Raw genomic sequence first — 26,167 nt, forward strand, 5'->3', positions numbered from 1 at the left:
TGTCTGGCTACATTATAATTATTCTGGTTATGGACATTATGAACATTTGTAAATAAATAGAAATGATTAGCCAATACAATAATAATTGCATGCATACACTATTCTAAAAAGAATCACAATATTACATTAAAACGGTCCCTGAGGGACTTTTGCTGGAAGGACCTCACCTGCCTGCCTTTATATAACCCAAAAATAAGTCCTGTGCAAATTGGATTGCGGTATTCATGTCTGAGGCAATGCGGTAATATAATGGTTGATCATGCCCACGATGTCTGCCCTTATCTGATTATCCAGGCCTTCTGGCAGCTTGCGGGATCAGCAATAACAGAGACGCGGGGCACCATTATTGAACAAGCCTTCCTATCACTACTGCGCAGCGTAGCTCGCTAATACGACAGATGACATACCAAACAGAGAGGGATATTTATTTATGCTGTCAGAACCAAAGTTATGTCACGAGAGTGTGTGCGAGAGAGTGACAGAAAGAGAGTCATACATATGGAGAGAAAGAGAGAGAGAAAAAGAGAAGTGATGAAGAGAAATGGGCATAAGCCACCAGAAGAGAATGGATTTATGTGGTGACAGAAATAGAGGGCAGAAGTGAGGGCTATTTTTGCAAAGAAAATTGATATTATACACTCAGTTACCCAGGACAGTTTGGATGAGACAGAGAAAAACCTGGAAAAGTTTTTCCATGAAATTGGCTGAAAAAAAGATATCCAGAATGACAAGCTTAAACACATTCAAAGTCAGGCTGGGTTCAATACAGAGGCACCGTAATAAAGTGTAAATAATATACTGCCAATTCAGTATGCAGTCTTGCAGTATGTACCCCATACATGCTTGCAATAAGAAGCCAGAATCTGAATTCAGTATCAAAAGGTATGTAGCTATCATCGGCTGTTTTCCTGCTAATGAAAGCCCAGTGATTTGGCCTGTACGATGCACTTTAACCTCTCTGTCTGTTTATCTGTAAATCTACTTACAATATAATCACGGCACTGATTGTCAAGTGTAAAAAAGCTCTTTCTCTCCGATTCTGCCCTCCTTCACTTCTCCTTTAGAGCGGCCACAGCTGTTGGTATGGCAACCACCATCAAGGAACCACAAATCCCAAACCTGGCACCAGCACTAGAAACCTAAATAAGTCACCATCGTTTAACTGAATGGACTCATAGACATTACATTTTCCTCAGAGATATTCCTCTCTGTGTCTTATATTCTATCAGCATTCATCACAATTTGATAGAAACATTGGTTGGTAATTTTTTTTAATTGCATAAAAGCATGCAGATGTGGTCAAGAGGTTCAGCTGTTTTCCAGACCAAATGTCAGAATGGGGAAGAAATGTGATCTAACTGACTTTTACCGTGGAATGATTGTTGGTGCCAGACAGGTTGCGAAAAACAGCTAGTGATAAACAGCTAATAAATACCTAATAAAGTGCTCACTGAGTGTATAATATAAAACAAAACGAAGACACCTGACTGAAGGAAATACAAACACAACACAAAACTCTCTTACTCTCTTACTGTATACAGTATATAGTAAAGTATATTGAAAATGTAGTGCGCAATGAATAAAAATAGCTGACAATCATTTGGCAATAAAAAAATCGAAATGGAATGTTCATTTCAAATCGTTCAATGGTGTCTTGTTTGCTGCAAACATATTTCACTGTCGTGAATGCATATCTGCATTGATGCCACACAGACACACGGAGTGCATGCAATAAGGGAACAGCTGCAGTATTTCCGACAGTTAGTTTTGCTGGCTTGACCAAAACTGGACATGCCAAGTAAATCAACTGGGTTTGACTCATAAAACTAATAATCCCCACATAGGTATGTCAATCTTTTTATTCTTATAATAAATCAATTTGATCGATAAGAAGCTTCTGCTCTGCAGGTGGAATAGTAAAAAGTTGTCAAGCGAGGAAAGTGAAGAAAGTAAACCTTGATTGTCCAGGTCAGCAGAGGGAGATGGCGAAAGAGAAGAAAAGAGCTGTAAAGAGGTTTGTAGAGTGGGAGAAAGTGGTATCTCTCTCTCTCACCTGTCTGCCGGTTTGAAATCAGCTGCAGTTGTGTTAGACCGATGAACACTCACAATTTTAGCCCCTTTCCTTTAATACAACCACAAAACACAATGTACAAATTAAACATGAATGAATTAATACATGTGTAATAAATGAGTAAATAAACACATACATAAATACAAACTAAAAATACATAAATACAATAATAATTATAATAATACTAATTATTATTATAATAATAATTATTATAATAATAATAATAATAATAAACTATTATTAAATAAAATGTGGCAATACAACAATAAGGGTATGAACAGTGATGAGGCTCCCACTGGTACAAAATTGCATGTCTGTGCCAGAAATCTGTTTTCACACCCCATTTACTGAAGCTGGCACGAGTGGGACATTACTGACCTCATACGGGAGAGACCTAACAAACTGCCCTCGCCATAGAGATGTTTCACTTTTCTGGGGGGTTTTCCAATTCATGATTTATGGGGAGAAGTTATGAACACTGACAAGAACAACAGGGGCATATTTCACGTCATGTGCGGAATGAGAAGTTATGGCAACTCTTCAAGAAATGAGAACAGTGGGAGAGTGAGGGTTTTCCCAGTTTACTTATATATTTACTAATCTATTTCTATACGCCTGTATTGTGCGCTGAATAAATTGAGCGTTGTGTTTTCTGCCATCATATTTTATTTGAAAGCTGGTGATTTTTATTTGGAAGCACTTTCCCCATAGAGCATTGTGTCCGTGGCTTGGCATCAGTATGAAAGAGCTGCACACATATTTCATGGCATATTACATATCTGTTGTAAAGTCACTGCTTCAAACAGTCATTATTCACAGTGCTGTGCGTGCGTCTACTGTTCGGCCATCTTAGAAATGGCCACAGAACAGATTTTTTCAGAATCTTTTTTTGCTAGTTGGTTGCCAGTAATAAAAATGTCTAAAACATGTTAACCAAAGGTTTGCTTTTTATTGCTATGGATTCACTGTATTTTGATAGAAAGTAAGAAGTCAAACCTTTTGTTGTAAGCAGTTACAGGCAACGGTCATTACTAATTTACTAATTTATTACAAAATGAATGTAAAATAAAACTGCTCATCTAATATCTAACTGGTATGGAACATGTATACAGCTGACAATTACATTAAAAAACGCTTCGGTATAACTGTTAATTTTTTAAGAATCTTAAGCGGTGTTGATTGTATTTTCGCACTTGCTTTGCCTTAGGTTTGGAGGGCATTCAATAGAACAGACACTGTCTTGTCTTTAAACTTTAATAAATAGGTTTAATTCAGAAGCTAAACACTAAATACTGATTGAATAATGGTAATAATAATTTTGGTTGCCAACCTGGACCATTCACTAACTCAAGCATCCAACCACAGAAAAATGAAGGCCCGTAATACAACCAACTTCAAAATGAAGCGGGCCTCGTTGACCCCACTCAAAAACTGCTCTTCTCCGGAAGGTTCTGCTGAACTCCAGGAGACGCCCTGCTCTCCCGTGATTGGTCTGCCCTTCTGAAAGCTGTGTTCTGCTTTGTCGACATATCACTCATACACCAGCCCTACCCTGGGCCTGGCACAGTGGGGAACCCACTCTCGCCCCTAACACAAGCGGCTATATTTGGACCTCTCCTTCTGGAAACACGGATAGCAGGACAATGGCTTCCAGAGAAAGGCTGGCCCAGTTTACTGGTAGCTGTGAAAGAGGAACTGTGGACAAAGGTTCTCTATGGGTGTGTGGTGCGGGGGGTTGGGGGCACTGAAGGGTAGAGTTGTTGTGCACTGAGTAACGGGGGGGGGGACCAGAAATCCTGCGACAGCCTCAAACTAAGGCTCCCTCCCTGGGAGTGAGCCCCCTCACCTGCTGAGGGCCGGCTTTGTGGCCTTGAGAGAATCGCTGTGCGCCAGTGCCTCGGCAACCGAGCTGTCGCTGGAAATACGCTTCCGCTGCGTGGCTTTCTGAAGCTCCAGGATCCTGGGGGAGGGGAGAGAGGGAGAGGGAGGGAGAGAGAGAGAGATAGAGAGAGGTGAAGAAAAAAACAGGGTGAGCACAAAAGCCTTACGCACCGGGGGGGGCCAGGGTGGGTGGGTGAGGGAGGGGATGCAACAAAACCAGGGCACTGTGGGAAGATTAGGCAAGAAAAATAAAGCCAGCACTGCCCCCCTCCCAAAATCAGAATCTGGGGCTGGAGGTAGGACTACAACAGGGTCTGACCATAGTTTGGTATAGTAGGGAGGTGCATAATTTCTTCTAGTATCAGTTGAAGAGCCTGTGCCAGCTATCTGAACACTACCAGCTGAAGAAGGCTTCTACTCAGTCAGTGAGACTGGAGCTCAACTGCAGGACTGCGGAGGGGAGAGTCGATCACTAGCACTCGAGTCTGGTCTACTCTGAATGCGATGAAGTGATCATACGAGCCTTAGAATACCATTGGGCGTTCCAAACTGTAGATTGAACTGACCCGGCTTAGCACTGCGTTTTCAAAATTCATGAATTAAAAAGATGCACAGAGGCATGCTGAAAACTCATCCAAAACGACTTTGCTTAACAAATATTTTTAAAAGTAAGGGCAAAGGGATCTGTGGGTTTAAAGAAGAGCCATCGTGGAAGGTTTGGAAACTGGTGCGTTCATGTCTTGGCTTAGACATACCGATTTAGTGCAAATGAAAGTGTCAAGTGCCAAACTAATGGCCTTTACTCACTGAACAACTTCGTAACCTGCAGTATATATTAAATCAGCCCAAGCTCATTTCAAAGCTTAGCTTCATGGATTTCAAGCACACACTCGGCAACAAAGTCAAACCGGCATTATTTTTTCAAACACGATCAAATGTTTTTTAATCGAAACTATGATGCAAACTAAAGTAGTGCAGGTTGTCACACAAAACAATCCAGACCACTCCATTAATTTGGGGACAGGGAAATACACTAAATTAAATGAGCGCAAGGAGATGCCCGTGCATCATCAGTAAGAAGAAGAGTGCCTTTAAACTAGACTATCCTCCTCAATGACCTATTCCTCCATGTTTATATCAACCAGAAGAGGAACTGAAGAGCACGATTTCACATGCAGGGGCTCGCTTTGCTAACAATGCGACATGCAAACCAATATCTGACCTATTGCATCTCGGTTCTTGCGGCGTTTCGTGCTCCAGAATTAATTTCAGAAATGCCCCGAGACAAACATGAGCTTGGACCTGGATAGACCCTTCAGCTGCTGTGATGAAAAAGCTTCCATTCCCAAGGCCTCCCATAGCTCCAGTGGCTACGCGTGCTCCTGAACACTGTTCTTTTCATGGAAAATAGGGCCCAGCTGATAAAACAAATATCAGTATTTGTTATGAAACAAAACCATGCAGTTGCCAATAACACACATTATCCATATAACACACGCATACTTCACATGAAATGTCATTGTATTCCTCTATCCTGTGGTGTTATGAGGTTAAAAAATTCTGATAACAGAAAAGAGTGCATAAAAATGATAGATGAGCTTAAGTTAAAAAAAGTATTAGAGTAGAGTAGTGAATCCAAATTGCCTAAATATTGAACATTAAACATAAACCCACTACTTTTATTAGGTTGGTGCCCTGTAATGCAGGGATCCGTGTCGAATACAGTCAGACAGATGTCTTTAGATTATGTTTTCAGGTGAGAGGGCAACACGGTGACACCGTTCCAGTGTAGATGTGGCCTAATTCAGGCATAAAATCCACCTGGATTAAAATAAAAAAGATTTTCAATATTTTTTGTTCAAAAAGCCATGGTACTTTCCGGTGAATTCCAGCTTTGTGGTGTTATCATCAGGAGGTCTGTGTAGAGCCACATTCTTTTTACACTCCAGGAAGAGGCTTTTCGCATGCACGCACACACACACACACGCGCGCACACACACACACACACACACACACACACACACACGTCTGCAATCCTCCTCCACCTCCTCCTAAGTCCTGCACAGCCTGCTTTGCAATTCAAATGGCAGTAATCGCACCCATAAATATGGAAAACAACCACTCTAATCATTGGTTCTGCGGAAAATGTCTGAAATAGTTTTGATAAAAACATTGGTAAACCCAACTTCTATGGCAACCTGTTTCCCACTGATATTGACTCAACAAAACCCAGGAATAAAAACCAACACAAGAGCGTTCACGCTAAGTGACAGGCTTTCAAATTCATATGCATGCATTCATCGTGTCTGAAAGATTATAGGCTATTCTATTCAAACTCTTTCGCTCCGTATCTTTCCTACTGTGATGGGGTTTGTGCAAATGAGGTCGGTCGCCATACATGTAACCACGATTTATCTCATTATGTTTTTTCTGGAGGCAACATAACCTCTGAATTGATTAAACATCATCACTTCAATTCCACCCTTTCTTGGAGTGCGCGCTCCATACATCATTTCAAACAGACAACACTGGTAAATGGAATGCATTCAATTAACCGGTATATATAACTGATATATAACAATATCAAAAGCACAAAGACTTTACATTTTGGGAGTGCATCTATCTGTACATTATGTACATATGAATTGGTTTTGCACATTAACATTAACCCACTTCTCATTTGTATTATACAAGGCATTTCAATGGGGTTACTTCCCTCACTGTATCTGAGGCATACAGTACTTTTCGTAAAGAGTAATAAAAATGGGCCAACTGCTTCATTTCCTTTGACGCAAAACTTTCAGACTGTCCACACTATGTCATACAGTGATATAAACATGGACGCTGGCAAAAAAAATGGACTTGAAATAAGAAAATCCACTGGATTTGGGGAAAAATGATGAAAGGAGAGGGAAGTAGGGGTGAGGGTGTGAGGCAGGAGAGGTGCACTCGAATGTCAGAGGTGGGCCAGGGGGCGGGGGCGAGAGGAAAGAAGAAGGGAAAGACTGAAGGAGAGAGAAAGCGATACCTCTTCTTTACAGGAAAGGGGAAGCCGGAGTGAGAGGAGAAGAGAGACTTCTTGTGTCGCCGAGCCAGGGCCTCGCTGTCCGAGTGCGGGCTGGTCGGACTGGGGGGGTTCAAGGGGCGTGAGGGAGGGGGGGTCAAGTTAGGGAAATAAGGACAGGGAGAGAACAGGAATATTTCAGTCAAGGACAGACAAGTCTTCCCAACACACATAAAAAACAGACAGAGCAGGAGTGTAGGAAAGGGGGGGGGTCGGGGGGTGTGTTGGCTGTGCGCCTTCATAATCTGTCTTCTTACAGACACTGTCAGCTCACGCCACTACTTCCTGTCAGGAAATCTGGCATCTAACGTTGGGCATCAAAGGACAGTTTGCCTTTTCAAGCCAATAAATACAGCCCCTCTACTGGCAAAGGGAGGTTCCAGGTCACCAATGGTGCTTCATGCATCTCTGATCCCCTGCACAGCAGTGCTGTTTCCCAGCCCAGGCTGAGCACGGGCAGCCCCTGCCATCTTCTCCACCCTGAGGGACAATTACACAGGCTAGACAAACAGCATTTCATGAGCTTGGAAAGGTTAGTCAGGGATAAGGTCAATGACACGGCGCCCGACCCACAATGATCCCTTCTCCCCAGCTTCCGTGTAATATTGTCTTGCTAGGGAGGGGTGGGGTGGCTGCTGTTTCTGCTGGGGTTCTTTTTTTCCGAACGGCTCGGGAAAGCAGAATAAACCCCTATGTGAGCCTACGTCTGGACTCCCAGTGCGGTGGAGTTCCTGAAAGGGGGTTTTATTTGGCATTCCATTTCAAGCCAGAACTCCCAGCAGGGGGGAAGGTTGGTGAAGGGCCCAAAATGATGGGGGCGTCTGTTTTAAGAACTTCAAAAGATGGCCCCGTTGGGTGGGCAGAGAAAGATCGGCTGGTGAGATACTGATATTTCGCTGCGAGACGGGGCAGACCTGTGAACTAGCCTCATCCTGGGCTCTTACTGCACTGTACATCCTAGCCTTTCCTGGCTGGACATATCAGTGAGGCACAAGATGTTCCTATGTGCACTCATTAATAGACATACCCTTGACACACTATTCTAGAGAAAAAAGCCCACACCAGTGCGGTAGAGGTCAGACACAATCATGAGCGTCGACTTGAAAAAAGAAAAGTATCCTATAAGAAACCCCTGTAAGAAAGGTGTATATGGCACCCACACAAATCAAACTCATGTTGCTAAGATGGAACCTGCTCATTTTTGTTCTTTATCAAAATGTGTTGCAAAAATAATTGTAACAAATGTATTAAGCTGTTCCACAACTTGGAAGCAAGTTGCTGACTCAGGAAGTGTCACCACATTTAAAACTCACATTAACCCTTTCTACAAACAAAAAGAAACACTTAAAGAAATACTGAGAGATAAGATAACTTACTAAGAAAACACAGAATTATGACTGCTTCAACTACAACTACAGTAAGATCTCTTTAAATAGCTATCAGTGCTGAATTAACTTTCAATAATTTCCATCTATGCCCCTGTGCCTGAGAATACTCAACCTGAAAAATCTCATTTTTTCTTTTGTTGAGCCCAGTGCTGAGGACAAATCTCTGCTTGTGAAGGTTACATCTCCCCCATGGCACCTTCTAAGCTGTGGTCCTTCTCTATTTTAACGCTCTGCTAAGGAGGGTGGGATCTCTCCCACTTGAGTTCCCTTTCGCTAAGCCTGAGAAGTTTAAGTATCTTGAGTCTTTCCTCAAAAGATTCACATTTCATACCAAGAAAAACGTTAGCTGCTTTTTAGTTGTGCTACACTAATCGAGTAAGGAGTTCTCCAGTGTGTTGACCAAATTCCCAACTTGGCTTTCACAACCTGCCACATAATCATCCTCCAGTTTAACTGCCAAAAAATAAAATGATCTCCCTCCCCTACCTCATCTGATGTGTGGTGAGTCATGTGGAACAAAATGGCTGCTGTGGACCTCCCAGGTGGGCGCTACACATTGGTGGTGGCTGAGGTGAGTTTCCCCTCATCACTGTAAAAAGTGCTTTGAGTTGCGAGAGAAGCTCTATAGAAATGTAACACCATGCTCAGGTAAAATCCCTTCTGCAGCTATTGCCTTATTTGTCAAAGATTTTTGTACTTCCCCATTCCTTACCTCAGCATTCTGATGCATTTGTAGACAACATTCCTGTCAGTGGTTCGATCCCCGGTGTAGCCACAATAAGATCCGTACATCATTGCTCCAGGGAGGCTTAATTATACGCTATAAGTTTACACTAATTTATAAAAATAAGCATAGGCCTAGAGGGGAAGGGCCAGACTGGTCGAAGCTGACAGGAAGGTGACAGTAACAAAATTAGGGGTGTGAACGGTTAAACACATGTTGGTACACGTTCACAAAAAATTGCTAACCGATAACAGATTTTTTTTTTCTGAAGCTGAAATGCACTTTCACCACCAGTGACAAACCTGGACAATTGAAAGAAAGATTCTGGCTGTGTAATAACTTCCGCCAGGCTAGTCGTAGCAAGCAGTGCTTGTCATATTTCAAAATGAAGGGTGAAACTGATGTAGGATTAGATGCCATGCATTTTGAAATATGGCGGTTGGTCTTTATTTATTTTTTAAATATGAAAAATTCTAAAGGTCCTGGAGCATTAAGATAGACGTGATCATGAACAACAGTACGTAACAATGCCCCCCCCCCCAATGAGCTTTCTATTTTCATTTAAAAATGAGTGTTTACAGTGTTTACAGTGTTATACTGTTTAAATAATTTTTAATCATGAAAAAACTGGCTTGAGCAAGTTATTTTCTTGTGAAGGGCCATACTGTAACATCTTTATTGGTTATCTTTCAATCTGCATACAGCAATAGACTACCCCCTTTCTCCTGAGTTTATGCAATGATCAGCGAGGTTTATTTAGCCATAAATTTTGCTCTCTTGGATTGACTTGTTGACGAATGGGGAGGATATGACATCACTTTGTTTGCAGAGGTTGGTTTCCTGAGTTAATTACTGTGGCTATGGAGAGTCATCATGAGCAGTATGATAAATGCGACTAATAGAAAATTAACAACACACATAGACTGAGTTCTCACACTCCTTCCCAACACATTTAGCAATAATTCAGAAAAGTGTTCAATAAACTAGCCCTATCCCCCGGAGACAGGTTTATTGCTTCATAAAATACGCATCCAAACACAAATCACACCATGGCCACATATCACTGTACAGTCACCTGTGCCTACACTCTATTGCAGGTTTACTGTGGCTGTCATCAGACGACAAAAACGGAATGAACAAAAGTGCAATATCGCACTAATGCACACTACTGGTTCACAACAAAAGTTACTTCCAAATTCCTTCTTTTGACTATCTTTTGGCATTTCTAAAAGAAAATTATGTTTTGTAGTAACTTTGTAGTAGAGAATATAAGAAGACATAGAAAAACATCAGCCATGCTGCATTATGGTGCTTTAACAGCAAGTGTGTCAAAACACACACTGGTTTCATTATTGGAAATAATGTGAAATATTCAGATGAAATAAAAAAAGAAAAATAAGAAAGATCCAAGACATCCTCATTCTTTAGTGTACCTTTCCTTATTTGATGTTTGCTTATATAAAATGTATAGCTACTGTTTCTTCATTTTTCATCATACCCTTGAAAGAAAGGGCTAATCTCAGGATGTTCTTGACATTTTACAATTGAATTTCACTGGGTCTACTAAAATGGATTATTCCTTTGATTCTCAACGCTTTCATGTTTGGCTTCGCTCACCTGGGGACAGGTGAAGAGGGCGGAGAGGACGAGGCGGCCGGGAAGGCGAACTGGCCCATCGCTGACGGGAGCTCTCCAGAAGAATCCACCAGATCCGGCATCCCTGGCGACGTGCTGACTGACTCAGTGACAACCAGCTCTGGGTCCAGGACGTAAAGCTCATCTTGGGATATCTCCGTCACATAGTTCAAATGCTCCTGGTGTTCAAAAAAACAAAGTAAGCATATGTGAGCTAACCATAGCTTGGGGATAGCTTGGGGAAACAAATTATACACTGACAAGTTTTCATCGGGTCCATAACTAGCTAAAAGTGAAGTATTTTAACACAAGACACAAGCACAACTGACGACAGCTTTATGACACAACTATGTGAGGAACTGGCTTACCTGAGCACGGTCTATTCTGTAAAAACGATCTGCAGTGGTAGCTGTGGGGGGAAGAAAATAATGGCACATTTAAATTAAATCATGCCATTTACGATCTCATAAAACACAAGCCAAAAATGCAAGACAACCAGAGAACATATCCTAAAAAATCCTAACATCCATAAAACATGCACAAGTACTCCAGTCTGTGGCACTGCAATTGAATCCTAAAATTTGTAGGGCAAGGCTTGAAAAGAATTGGAAAGCTAGCTTTTAAATTAAACAATATCTTATTTTTCTTTAGAAAGGAATATAATGCCGTGGACCATCTGGAATACAATCAGTCTCAAAGACAAAGCAGGTATGCGCATTGCAGCTAGGGAAAGCTCACCAAATTACACAGCCAATATGATAAAATGAATGCCCTATTCTCATCAATATGTGTCATGTGATATATGTTCAACAGCAGAAAGAATCCTTTGATAACAGGAAAAAGGATACAGGATAAATGTAATGTATTATGTCCCAGATGGAGCAGCAGCTACATACAGCATTTCCACTCCCAACAGACATTGTTATGCAGGATACTGTATTACATAAGCATGAAAATGTGCACAGGACATTTCATGGCAGCCGGGCTATTATTGTTTCCAGATCTGCATATCTGTCATGGATGGATGGACGGTCAGACAAGAGGACCAATGGACATCATTACATAAATTCCTTGGAGGATTCATGAATAAGAGACAGGGTGTAAATTAATATTTTTCACTAATTATGTATGAAATTGTATGCTTGTAAGCCTTTTTGGTCACTGTGGTCAATTCTGAGGCTGGAACCTGGACGCACCTCCCTCCCCACCCCACATCAGCCAATCACACATCGCCAGCTCCTTCGCGAGCAAATTTCGAAACTCAGGACAGCCAGTTATACCAAGCCAGCTAGCTCATGCTAACAATCCTGGAACGATAATTCTAAATTCAAAACGCCTATTTGTGGGTTAACACTTGCTAGCTAGCTGTGATGGCGAGCACAAAACCCAAGCGAACAAGCAGACTCGCTACCCTGCTGAAAACAGGGAGAGAGGCAGTGTTTGCTGAATGTGCGGTTCGTCTGAGTGATGACAATTGAAAGCCTGTATGTCGAGAGGAACTAATGCATTGAATGAACTTTTTCTGCTTGTTTATCGGAGTTTTCAACACAATCCTACCGCAACCTCTTCTCCCCATCCGTCTTGTAACTAGGCCCCTCAAGTAATTACAAGAGTGCATGACAGCTATACTAAAAATGTCTGTGATGCCAGGCTCTCTTCCGTACGCCTCGAGCGGTGGGGAAATATGGCCGCTTCTTAAAGGTAACGCACAGCTGTAGCCGGAGGGAAACTCCCCCTGACTAATGTACTGAGTGGCAGAAGAGAAATGGTGCAATTTGCCTCTCTGACATTTGAAAAAACTAAATCCGAGAAAGTGCTGAGATGAGCTCGTTCTTAAGGCTGAAAACAGCGTCGGCTTAATTTCTTCTGCAACGGTTGGTCTGCCAAGGAAAGCGGGAGACACGGACAGATACCGGTTTCAGAGGGACGCTGCCGCTGTCCCTGATGGATGCGAATTTGCGGAAATCATATGCAAAGGGGCGCCGTGTTTTAACGGCCCTGCTAATTAACTTTCCGCTGCCGCCTCATCTGTGAAAGACAGAGTTCTCGTGGGCCCCAGAGTCGGCAGGGTACGGTGAGGGCGTGCAGGTCAGTGTCTGCAACACATCAGCTGCCAAGAAATAGATTACGCTCCTCCACCCTCCTTTCATTCTGCAGCCAACGCCTCGAAAACAAAATGAGTCCCCAAGTGCTGTTTTCAGATAACAGGTGGGGTTGGGGAGGGTTACTGTCACGTGCTATTTGCAGGGAGCACGCAGATTGAACAGGTCTGCACTCTCAAAAATAAAGGTGACATTTTTGTTCTTCAAGGATCGCATTTCCCAAATGTACCCTTAAAGAACTGTAATGTTCTCTCTGGGTACAAATGAGTACGTTTTCCAAGCAAAAAATGAATTTGATATTGCTGGCTAGGGGTACAATTTTATGTACCTATAGGGTACTGCCCAAACGCATTTATACCTTTTTTAGGCACTTTTTGTGCTGTAATTTCTGTGAGTGTATTGTACGTTACAGCTCTGACAGAAGTTTTATTTGGACACAAATTACAAATACCCAGCCAGCAATACTGTATATCAGCCTAGAACTGAATGTCCAACAGTAATACAGGATAAAATGCTGAGACTTTTTAATCCAGTAGAATATCAGTTTAACAGAGGCCTCAAGTGACATGACACCTGTTGGCCATCAGGAAATACATGCAGTACTGGCCTTAGTAGGAAATAAAAGGGAGCTATACAACTGTTTTCTATATTCTCTGCCTTTGAAGGTCCCCATTAATAAAGGTAATTCATTAATAAAGGTAATTTCTGAAAGCAGTGAGAGTCTTCAATCTCTGAAAAGTTCTCATTAGCAAAACCTCTGTGAATATTTCTGTCCAAGTCCCAGCCTTCTTAACCTTGGTGAAACTGAGACATGAAGTGTGGTCATTCCAAGGAGACAACCGATTTATAATTTTTGAAAAAATAAAATAAAAGAAGAAAAAAAATAACGAAAGAAAATCAAGAAATGTTTCATAACTTTGACGTAACTATGTGCATCTTACAGAAGTCTCATTGGATCCCACGCCATGCAGTAGATTAACTCGGCCAAACTGTCACTCTCTACACTAAAAATGTGAGCTCTCACAAAGGCGGCCATAGAGTATAAATCTCATCAAGAATTCAGACGGCAATTTGTTTTTCGCAAAGGTGCCTAGACGTAGCATGGGACTCTTGCTTAACATTGGAGGACTGCACTGTAACAATGCAACAGAGGCAAATTTTTCATGGAGGGCAATGCATTCTGGGCATGTCACCTTTCCCACACTAATAACCGCTCAAAAGCCTCTCTCTGTGGGGTGGTGTCTGAAGCCTGAACCTTGCTGCCTTCATGCTTGGGAAATTCGCACCATTACCCATAGACTCTCCTGCTGTGGGATTCAATTAGGAGGTCTGAATATGTCACAGTGGCCAGCTGGTATACAGAGAGCTGCCTTGTAGGAATTGCCGACCAAATACCCAAGGGGGGGAAACTGTCAGAACTCAGTGTATAGAAAGTATTACTTTGACCCTACACAGGAAATGGAATATCTAGGCACTGGCATAAGCATTATATAAAAATGTCTAATGTACTTCAGAGGTACAAATGGAAAAAAAACACCCTGTTTTCTTGAAGAGGTTGGCCATTCTTAATTTTTTTCAATGTCTATGGTGAAATAACACCGATCAGTGTTACAATAACACAAATCAGATATTATTTTCCATCCTTAAAATTGGATCATTGGAAACAGTGGCCTGATTCACAAAGCGTTTTGTAAGAGGTCAAAAGCAGAGGTCCTGGTCTTGTAGCATTGCACTTCTGCAGGTTTTTTAATTCTCTTGTACAGTAACATCCCTCAATCTCAGACCATTAGCGATTAGATATGATTAGTGTAAACTGGTTCAGAACGCAGACATAGGGCTTGGCGCTCTCAGGGAAATGCATTACAACAGGCAAGCACAGCACAGTTCTTGAGAGGTGCTACTTACAGTCGAGGAAACACCACTTTGGCGAGAGCTTGTGGGACGATAGGTTCTTTGATTTTGTACCGTCCCCCTCCTGTGAAGAAAAGGGGAACAATGAGACTCGCCCTTCTGAGGCTCACACTGCTGCCTCACCTTTTATGGAAGTTGGAAACCTAGTAAAGCACAACAGTACCACTGATGTATTTATTATCTCATTACAAGTCAGTGGCTATTGTTGAACTCTGTGCAGAAATTGCACATCTGCTTGACAACCTAGACGTTATGGGTGTTTCAGAAGGTGCAAGAAAGCTACGATGATTGCTACTGTGACGCCTACACACTCAAAGCCCATTTGTGGCAGGTTCAGAATTGTATTAATGAGCGAAGCCAAATGTCCAGTGAATGATTAACAACATAATGTTCCCGAAGCTGAATTCATATAAGAACCAGCATGTCAGGTGTAACAACAGAGAAAAAAGAAAGGCAACATGAAGTGAGCGTTGAGGCAAAACCACACATAGGACGAAGTGGAACATTTAAAAAATATTGACAAACAAATGAAGGATGGAGGGTATAATTAACAGCGAGGTTGCGATTCACCAAATTCACTATTAACCGCGCTTGGAAATGGCAGTTTCCAAACAGAAAGTATTTTGGAAGCCACTGTACAGAACAGTACTAAAGAGTTAGGCAGTAATAAAACCACCAATTTGCTAACAGCATTATAATCTTTAGCTCATCCTGAAAAGGACACAAACCTTTCAAAGAACATGGATGACTTAATTTCCAACCCCAACTACTGCTCAGCAGCCAAATAAATTATAATATGACAGGATACAGTACACTCAACTGCTCTGCTCTCCCCTCTTATAGGATAGCAACTCTTTCAGTGAGGTGTTTTTGAGAGTACACCGGCTTAAAGTAGTTTAAATTAGCTTGGATCCCATTTAAAACCTGCATCTTTGGAACTTTCTCTGTGCTCAGTCTTTTGAGTTACAATGTTACAATGGCGGCTCTCTATCCCTGCTTATTCGGGATTGTCCATGGTTCACACTTGAACCTCTCCATTGCTGTCCACTTAAATAGCCCCAGGATGTTTCTACCTCCAGTACAACCTGGACACATTGCAACCCAGAGAGGTAGAAACTTGAGCTAAAAGACAGGGCTAATGCATCAGTGCTCGTCTTATCCACTAGGTCAGGGATTATCAAATCATGGACCTCAAGGGCAGAGAACTGTTGGTTTTCCACCCTGCCTTTACCTGGGGTAGCACTAATTGTTCAACTAAATACCCAGGAGGGCAGAAAAGCAGGGCTGGATTTGGATCGAGGGCCAGATTTGATGATCCCTGCTCTAGGTGGTGCTTGTCAGTTTATGGCAACAAACAAGCCAAAATTCCTCCTGCCACCAAACAATGTTACCCAAGTGTTTAAAGTTATGAATCAAACACTTCCTTGTTTCGACGTATTAAACAATGACACTGATTAAGCCTTATACTACACTACATTAAATTCTGAATGGAGATTCTCCATACAAAACTAAATTCATTCCAGGAAAGCTAAGATTAATATGTGCCTGTGATACCACCCCATATGATGATGCAAAAGTCATGTGACTCAGACAATAAGACATCACACTTCTGACCACAGGCATGAGCTTTGACTGCACTAATTGAGATCTACCACCACAAATGAGAAGCGCTATATAAATTAAATGTATTATTATTATCATTATTATTATTATTATTATTATTATTATCATTATTATTATTATTATTAATTGTACTGACTCCATGGCTCCATGTTCGGAATGGGAGAGCCAAGCTTCAAGAACAGTATGAGGAGTACAGCATGTATTGACACATGACTCACTGTCCAATCAATAATGTCTTCTCTCCGTAGCAAAAAAGGCGATGATTTGTTCAAGCCGGTGGCTTGCTGATAACACGGGATGCTCTCGCTCTCCCACCGGTACAATGCAACGTCACACAAACCATGCTCTACGAAACACATCACGTACTGCACACACATCATGCACAGGAGCCCCGGGGAACCAGGAACAAAGCTCTGTCATTTTCATAAATGAGAAGTTATAGGATCACTGTACAGGGGCAGGGAGAAACCAAGGTTTCTGGATGGTACATTAATCATTTAAGAGTAAAATATGTAGTGGTGGGAGAGTTCCGCCTGGGTGTCCAGAGATCACAGCAGACTGAATTAAACAGAATCTGCCTGCTTAGCACACCTTACATAAAGTGGTGTTGTACTGTGGTGGTTAAATAATTGAGATACTAACTCATAATTCAAATTGCAGATGTGGTGCCATTCTTGGACACTTGTGCATAGCCATTGACCTGAATTCCTTCAATAAAACATTCAGCTTCAGTACATCAATGGATAATATGTAAGATATGTCTTACCTATCACTAAGGAGACTACTGCACAAAAATGAGTAGATATGATGATACAGCCAGTGACCTTAAGTTCATATGGTGAATTCCACCACTGCATAGGATAATGGCTTGACCTTTTGTACTGAATCTCGTTGGTTTGTTTAGACTACAGATAATTTTGCTGCAGGTTCACAGCAAGGGCATAGTATAAATATTTTGAAAAATATTGTTCCAGACTTGTTCCCAGCTCCACGACTGACACATTTACACACCTGGAGTACCAGTCGCTGGAAGGAGGGGTGAAAAGGGATGAAGTCCTGTGGAAAAGCACCATACGGTGAAACGTTTTGTTCATGTTTTATTGCTTCATAAGAAATAGTTTGGCAAAACATTTTGCCGAATGCCATCTCACCAGCACGCATTCGTGAAGAAAAAAAACTAACAACTGCATTTAATTAGAAATCAAATAAGCTGAAGAAATGATTGAATCCACGCACTAGTGTCCTGTCATCTTGTCGGACTCTATTAAAAACTGAAACCTACTACAAATAATCAAGAGCCTCATTAATATTCTGTTGTGCAAATGAAAAAAAGAAGAAGAAATCGTTATTCAATTTAACCAAGGAATGAGGGATTAGTAAAACAGCTGAGAGCGTTAAAATCAATTTTTGATTTTTGAAATACAGTAAGAATTAAATAGTCATCAGTTGACTGCACAGCTGTATGAAAGGCTGGGCCCTTAAACTGCACACAAATTTCATGCACTATTTCATGCGTTATATTTAATTCAGAATGGAGTGCAGTGTGGGCTGCAGGATCAGTGGGGTCTGTGGTGAAACTCCAGCGACTCTAGGAGGAAGGGTCACTGCAGCTGTGCTTCTTACATCATAGAGATAAACATGGTGGTAACGTAGTCCATCACTAGTACGAGCCAGGATGATGCACTGGTGCACTCACAGATATAAAGTTACAAGTGGAGGTACATTTTTGTTCTTCAAGGATTTCTCAAATGCACCCTGAAAGTACTGCTCTGCTCTCTTTGGGTACAACTGAAAATGTTTTCCAAGCACAAAAAGGTACAAATTAATTATATATTGCTATGGGTACAATTTTATGTACCTATAAGATTCCGCCCCAGCAACATGTATTTGTAACTTTTAGGCAGTTTTCATACCTACAACAAAACGCATTAATGTAGGCTACAATACACAACAGTTTGGTTTCCCGGTTTGCAGATGTAGTTTATGGAGAAGAATGGTAAGATTTTACCCCCCCATAATAATTACCTCTTGGAGCCTCTCGACGTGAGACCGGCACATCTCCAGGTCACTGTCTCCCGGGATGACGATAATACCTATTGGGATTGCTGAGAAAAACAAGTGAAGAAAAACAAGATTCCATAAAAACACATTACACTGCACAATACTGTAAGAGATCCCAGTGACACAGGGAGCTTTTATCGGCAAAAATGATGCACTAGCTTCCGCACACCACTTGCTGCCTCCTAAGCCGGTAAATGTTCATTAAAATGCTGGCTAAATAAAATTGATAAATGACAATATTCAATATGAATCAATATGAAATTCTGAAACACCCGACAGATATCAAATGAATGTAACAAATGGAAAATTTTGCGAGGGGAATGATGTGAACTCACACTAAGCTAATCAACTCGTATGGTCATCTATTGTTCATAAGAATTGTATGGACAGGCACAGAACAGTTCAGAGTACACACAGCTCAAACGTATAACTTGACTGTCAGCCTGTGTGTGTTCAATGCTGGGAGGACATTTTCTGGGAGGAAAACACTTTTAAGTCCATTAAAAACTCTCTGCTCAATAGGTTTGAGATGCTTAACAGAAAGCCTCAAGTCCTTGGTCTTTTGACGTTATGACATAACCTTTCCTAAAGAGATTATACAGTGTTTATTTAAACATAACGGGCCAAATTAGATTAAACAAAATCACCTCTGAGGAGCTCTAGGACATTGCCCTTTGAACTTGTAAAAACTGATAGTAGCATTTACGTAGCCCACAGTAGAATTTCAGTTAAATGTAGACTAAGGTACTTATATTAAATTAATTGGGAGCCGGAGTATGACTCAAAACAAAGCACTTACTGTAAAGTAGTTGAAGACAGCTAAAGCTAGTTAAAAGCTAGCTAGTGAAAACATCTCTAATGTCATTTGGGAAACCTCCATTAAAAAGTGCACTACTTATAAAGGAAGCAGGAACGATGACTATATCCAAGAAAAACAATTGCAACCACACCCAGTAGTTAACCTGCACAAGACCAAGAGTAACTGACTGTCAAAAGACAAAGCTTCAATTTTGACAACCGCTGGTTTTACAAGGTTGTGTTTGTTGTGAAAACAATCAACAAATTACGGAAGATTAGATAATCAACATAAAGAACGTGTCAATTATGATGCAAATCCATAGGATGTTTAAAATGTGGAAATGTGGACCGAGACTTATGAATTAAATACCATGCCTGAAGGGCGCCTGCCTAGTTTCCCAGGCTCAGAAATGGCAGGCTCCTTCACTGTAGAATGTGCTGTTGCTTAGCAACCTGGGACCATGCAGTCCCTCATTCAACATTCAATTCAACTTTTCTCTTGTTTTTTTTATGCTGTTCTTTTACTCAGTAGAAGCAGAAGCAACATTCTCCGCTTTCTACAGTTGTTGGACAATTCAGACAGCTGCAGGACAGGTAGCTCGTTGAAACGTGTCTTCAGCAATCAAAAGCATTCTCCTTTGTACAGATTCAGTCACAATAAGGTAATAAGCAATTGTAGTTTTCAAAAAAAACTGAGAAGAGACATTCTGTGCTTTGTAGGAGACCATAGAAACAAAATTGAGGTCAGAACAGTACAAAACTGTACAAAATTAGCTTTATTTCACTGTTGTTAAAGCTAATGATGCACATTATAACAAAGGTACTTAATTCTACTTGTTCAACTCCTTCATGATTCATATTAAAGTAATCTGAAGAGAAGATAAAAATGTATTGGACATTTTTAATGGCCGATTTGAATGAAATCACAGCAGGCAAGCCTCTCAACATTGTAATGTCATGGTAACCATCGATATGGCTCAGGCAGTAAGAGCAGTCGTCTGGCAGTCGGAGGGTTGCCGGTTCGATCCCCCGCCCAGGCTGTGTCGAAGTGTCTGAGCAAGGCGCCTAACCCCTAAATGCTCCTGACGAGCTGGTTGGTGCTTTGCATGGCAGCCAATCGCCGTTGGTGTGTGAGTGTGTGTATGATTGGGTGAATGAGAAGCATCAACTGTACAGCGCTTTGGATAAAGGCGCTATATAAATGCCAACCATTTACCATTTACCATCGATGAGAGATGGCTGCTCCCTTGCTTTGCTCAGGATACAGTACTGGCATGGGGCAGTGGGAAGAGGTGCAGGCCAAGGAGCTGAGTACTGTACATAACCATACTGTTGCTGGATAAATTCAGTTTCATCTTCTAAGAAAATTTTAAAGATGATTCAGTTCTGCATTTGATTCGAGTCTCTCTTTACTGAAAATCAAGGCACGTGAATCAAAAACATTGCAATGCATTAATATTACTGTTGAACAAAGAGTGGAAGTTTATTTTTGTTCAACCTGTCAAACTTCTAACTGGAGAGAGGAGACACATAATTAATCAATAGGGATAAATAGTCATTTTTAGGACCAGTTAGTAGTCCAGTGTATCACATGTAGAGACAAACACACTTTTGCTAGTGCTGCCCTCTAGTGTTGAGAAAGCACACTGTTTAAACTTACAGTATTCATTAGGAAATGGCGTTCGACTGACATTCATTAGCAGGCCATGTTGGAAGCTGCTGTGAGTGTAATGTAATGTAGTGTTAAATACTGCCCAGAGTTAAAGAAAACTTTAGATAGTTCTCTGATTTTGTTATATTAGGGTTAAAAGTGTGGTCTGTTATCAAAGAAAAACTGTGATCGGAAAAATGTTGGGCACAACCACAAGTTTTGTTTTCAAAATTAGCATATTCACAGCATTGAAACATTTTCAACAGCCTTTTCCTAAGCAGGGGTTTTTGCTAATAGAGAGAGGTCAAAATTCAGGGACCGCAATTATGAGACAACAACCCAGCACAAACTCTGCACAGTTGTTAATCTCCTCATTATATTTCACTGTACACAACATACTGTTGCAAAGGTATGTGCTATAGCCTAACCCCGCAATTATGACTGCCGAGCTAGCTCCAGCAGAGTGAAACTATGCTATAATTCAAAAGGATTTGAGCCGAGCCTTGTTTGGCCTCTCAAAGCATCGTGTTGTTTACATAACCCTGCCTCGCATCTGCTTTAGTCTGTCTCATTTGCAGAAGTTTTGTCATGGTATGTTACAGTAAAAAACACAAAGGCGCCAGGCTTCAAAAGGCCAAACAAAGAAACTACAGCTACAGGCGATATTTCAGAAATTACGCAAACAACCTGAAAGTCCCGGTTGCTTCATTCGCTGAAAACAAACCATCCACAAAAGCTGTCTGGGAAATATTTGGCAGTGTGTTTGTGTGGATAATCAGGCCTTGTCATATTTAGGAGATGGAAATCCTACAGCTTTGCAGAAGCAATTACCCAGCTGCCCTGGCAATAGGTACAATATAGTTTGGGAGAAAACCGAGTTGCTAGCAATGCGTCTCTGGGCATCAATTAGTGACAGCGGAGAGTTGTTCTCTCATTAGCGCCTCCCAGCCTTGATGTCTGGCTGGTTGCATCACTCAGAGTTCTGCACGCTGGACTGGCAGGCTGATGAGGACCAGGGACCACAGCACAGCCAGCGTCCTGCCCAGCACCCGGAGGAAAGCAAGCGCCATCACTCTCTATGAGCTGGCTGCTGAACACCATGAAAATGTGGCTACACCATGTAAATCTAAGGGGCTACACCATGTCAATCTAAGGGGCTGGTTCATACTGAATTAGCCCAGATAGCGCATGGGTGCACCCCCATATTGGTCCCATATTGTGAAAAACGTCATTTACTTAAAACCACACAAACGGATGGATAGCAGGACCTAAAATAAAACACCAAATGTATAAAATGTTTGTGCCTACAGTATGCTGACAGTGACTGAGAGAGTCACACTCCCACGGTAGATTTAGAATCACATTTGTATCAGCCTTGTGTTGACATTCATTATGTATTTAAATCATCGCATGGCCCACCAATCAGATCGATCCCTCCGCACATGTCACTGGGCCAATCAAGCTAGACAAGCAAGTCACTGGGCCAATCAAGCTACTGTGGCTGGTAGGATGTTGTTGGAAATAGGGTTAGGAAATACCCAAAGAGAAATATTTTCTTTTTAATGACTTGAGATATGAGAGGCAATTTAATGAATGCATGGAAAAAGCTAGTCAGGGATTAGAGAGGAAGTGAAGAATCTTGGGAGTCTTCAAGACCAGGCTTGAGTGCAGGCAAAATGTCAAGCATAAATGAGTTAGAGTACTTGTTCTCATAATTAAACTTTCTTATTACAAGTTCTCATGTTTTCAGTTTAGAGCTGTTGCATATGGTGCTATGCAATGGCCTATGGTGTAACAAATGGTGTAACAAAATTACACAATCAAAAAAGTGCCAGATGGGGCCATTATCCTTTTTAGGCTTTCTGGAGGGTAAGCACGTGACTTTGGTCCCTGTCTCATCATCATTTAAAAAAATCTGTTTCCATAACCCTTTATCACATATGCTCTTTATCGATACACCAAGTTATCCACCACGACCAAGCATACAACAATTTCTGGCATTTCTACTTTCAAAATTTGCATTAAAATGGATGGATGGAAACCCCACTATTGAGAGAGAGAGAGAGAGAGAGAGAGAGACAGACAGACAGATAGACGGAGAGAGGAGTTACTCACAGGCCTCCTTTAGCTTCTCCTTGTCGTAATGCAGGGCCTCGTAGACGTGCATGCTGATCCGGCTCACGCGAATCCGGAGTCGTTCAGGAACTGGCTGCTGGCTGTGGGCGAACAAGGACAGCGAGCAGTTATAATCCAGCAACACCGCTGGCTGTCAACTGGCTGATTAGCATCCAACACTCTACAGTGGCTCCTACTATACGTAACCTCCCCAACAGTGCCAACTGTCAACTGGCCGATTAGCATTCTACATATACATAACCTCCCCTACAGTGCTGGCTGTCAACTGGCCGATTAGCATCCAACACTCTACAGTGGCTCCTACTATACATAACCTCCCCTACAGTGCCAACTCTCAACTGGCTGATTAGCATTCCACATTCTACAGAGGCTCCTACTATACATAACCTCCCCTACAGAGCCGGCTGTCAACTGGCCGATTAGCATCCTACACTCTACAGTGGCTCCTACTATACATAACCTCCCCTACAGAGCCGGCTGTCAACTGGCCGATTAGCATTCTACATTCTACAGTGGCTCCTACTATATGTAACCTCCCCAACAGTGTTTGATACACACATCTTAAATAGTGAGACTATGCCAAGCAGACCTGGGGACTGGGAGGAGAACCCAAGGAACGGCCAATCGAATGCCTCCTTATACTCCAGATTTAGTTCCAAGGCCGCGGTCTCTCTATCAAAGTTATCTGGTGACATAGCCCTGCCTCTGTTTCTGGGGTCAGTCCTGTGGAAAACACCTTTACAGAGTTTGCAGCACATTTAATAAAGGTTTGGGAACCCAGGGCTCATATCCTAACTTAATGTGGCATGAGTGTAAAAGATGCATGCTTTATGTGTGTATTACATCATTTTAATTCATGTTGGCCTCTGTAATGCATCATCACATTAGGGCATGCTTCAAAAAAAGGGAAGTCAACGGGATACGTCTCCTCCATCTTGGCTAAGAAAGGCCTCTTCTCTTTTTAAGGTTTGCCAACAACTTCACAGAAACTTTGCTACAAGCATTTGTCAACGTAAGGGAATTGCACACATCAAATTCCAGCTGCCCTGCAGGCCCTGGGGGTACGATCCCAGAGACTCAAATCCGGGTCTCAGGAGGTAATGATCCTGAGCCAGATGTTTACCTCCTCCTTTCAAAACTCGTTAATAGAATTTTCTGGCAAAAAAAGGAGGGTCTGTTTTCAATATGGCGGTGTTGAGATGAAGGTCGAGAGACGAGGAGCATGAAAGCAGAAGAAAGAGACACTTCACCCCGATTAAGGTGAATTGAGGATTATTGGACAACTGGTTATGTGACAAAATGATGGCCAACAGAACAATGAAACATTGTTAATCTATTTCAAATCACAAAGCCACCAAAAAGACCAGAAGAATCAGAAAGAGTAGCATGGACACTTGGTTTCAAAGCAAGACTGGGCAAGCAATTGCTTCAGTGAAATATACAGCCTTATAAATGGATTGTATGTAAAAAAAATATATATATATATATTTATCTGAGTAACTAAAAAATAACCAGGTTAAAAAGAAAAATCACCAGAACAATTAAGCATTTTACTCAAAAATCTGTGTTTAAAATGAAGTCACACTGAAATAAATTACTGTCTTAACAAGCGTTTTAGTCCTGTAATAAGTTACGATCTTTTTTCTTACTCTGAAGTAGCTTTTTTCAAGTTAATATTTACTTGACAAGTGAAATGTTTTTATTCCATTGGCAAATCCTGAAATGAGTCAAACTTGTGTCATTGGGAAATATTTTTTTCATCCAAAAAGTGAAATAAATTAGAAGACTAAAATACTTGTTATTTTTGGGGATTTTGCAGTGCAGTAAGTGACAGAGGACATATGACCACATCACAAGTCTCTGGTCACTGCTCCAAAACATTTTTAAATTGAGAAACTGCTGGATTCTCGTACAGTAATACCGGACTGCCTGCAGTCACCTAAGCATGAAATTAGCAAATACATATTATCGGATTAAATTAACTCTTTTTTTTTTCGAAATAAACCACACCTTATTTTTCCATTTTGTTCACGAAGAAAGCAAGAGATAGCTTTTAAAAAGACCTGCACAAGCTTTTCACAATCCCTTCGCGGCAGGTACGTCAAGTTCAGCTGAAGATTCCAATGTAGACAAGAGGCCAGAGATTTGTTGTTGGCTTCAAAAAGAATACAAGCGCCCATTTTTCCTTGTCTTCTGGAATTAGAGTTTGTGTTCCTCGTGCCCCTTAGGCACATCTTTGTCAGCAATTCGGGAACCCTGCGAATCCTATTAACGCTGCCTTGTCTGCGGCATCAGGCTGCCACTCTGACAACCCAGTGAAATTCACAAAGCAAGAGTCTGGAGCTATTCCTGCTGCAGCAAGTACACGGTTTCACTTATACAAAACTATTTCTCATACAGCATCCTGATTAACCTTATTACAGCCTAAATGATGACACAGAGGCATGATGACACATCCAGTCAATGCACTTGGGCAGCCTGTAGTTTATTGGCTAAAATACGTGACTGTTGTTTAAGCTCCGGTGTAGCCACGATAAGAACCGCTGTTGGGCCCTTGACAAGACCCTTAACCCTGCATTATTCCAGGGGGCATTGTACCCTGCTTAGTCTAGTCAACTGTACGTCGCCTTGGATAAAGGTGTCAGCAAAATACTACTAACAACTATTATTATACATGATTATGCACTTGGTGCAGTGGTGTATCCCACAGAATCAATTCCTGTCCTTCCTAGTGCAGTCTGTGGCCAGCAGTCACAGGAAGGGAAGCATACCTGCTTTAGCCGAAGGAAGGTAAGGGAGAGTCTCAGTTGTGTGTTTCGCCACAGTGCCACCAACGCAGGGCTCTGGCTAAATGACTGCAGCACAGCACAGCCAGTGGAATGTAGATTCAGAGTGAACATGTAACAAGGTCAAGATTTGCCTGAGTCTGAGGTGGGATTTCAACCCTGGCATCTCACTCGTTCCAAAGGTTTTATAGGCAAGCGCATTACCGGTCAGCTAAAGGTGAAATAGCCAACGGCAATGACATTATTTAAAATTTCAGGGTTATGTTATGAGGGAGTGTTGTCTCGGCAACCTGCTATGAGCCTTACCTACACTGCATCGTGCTTTAACTAGCGAGT

General features: G+C 41.7%; 1 protein-coding gene across 2 annotated transcripts in view; it reads right to left on the reverse strand.

Moving 5' to 3' along the window:
• Positions 1 to 26,167, reverse strand: part of dgkza (diacylglycerol kinase, zeta a) — a 137,347-nt gene that overhangs the window by 25,649 nt on the left and 85,531 nt on the right. For both annotated transcript variants that reach the window (XM_061245258.1, XM_061245259.1), the window contains 9 exons: positions 23,025 to 23,125; positions 18,425 to 18,504; positions 17,411 to 17,455; positions 14,771 to 14,840; positions 11,132 to 11,172; positions 10,746 to 10,942; positions 6,981 to 7,079; positions 3,918 to 4,031; positions 2,054 to 2,122 (listed from right to left, as the gene is read on the reverse strand). In XM_061245258.1, the coding sequence (XP_061101242.1) occupies positions 2,054 to 2,122; positions 3,918 to 4,031; positions 6,981 to 7,079; positions 10,746 to 10,942; positions 11,132 to 11,172; positions 14,771 to 14,840; positions 17,411 to 17,455; positions 18,425 to 18,504; positions 23,025 to 23,125 (816 nt within the window). The remainder of the gene's footprint in view (positions 1 to 2,053; positions 2,123 to 3,917; positions 4,032 to 6,980; positions 7,080 to 10,745; positions 10,943 to 11,131; positions 11,173 to 14,770; positions 14,841 to 17,410; positions 17,456 to 18,424; positions 18,505 to 23,024; positions 23,126 to 26,167) is intronic.

Source organism: Conger conger, chromosome 6 (assembly GCF_963514075.1).
Source record: "Conger conger chromosome 6, fConCon1.1, whole genome shotgun sequence".
Classification (NCBI taxonomy): domain Eukaryota; kingdom Metazoa; phylum Chordata; class Actinopteri; order Anguilliformes; family Congridae; genus Conger; species Conger conger.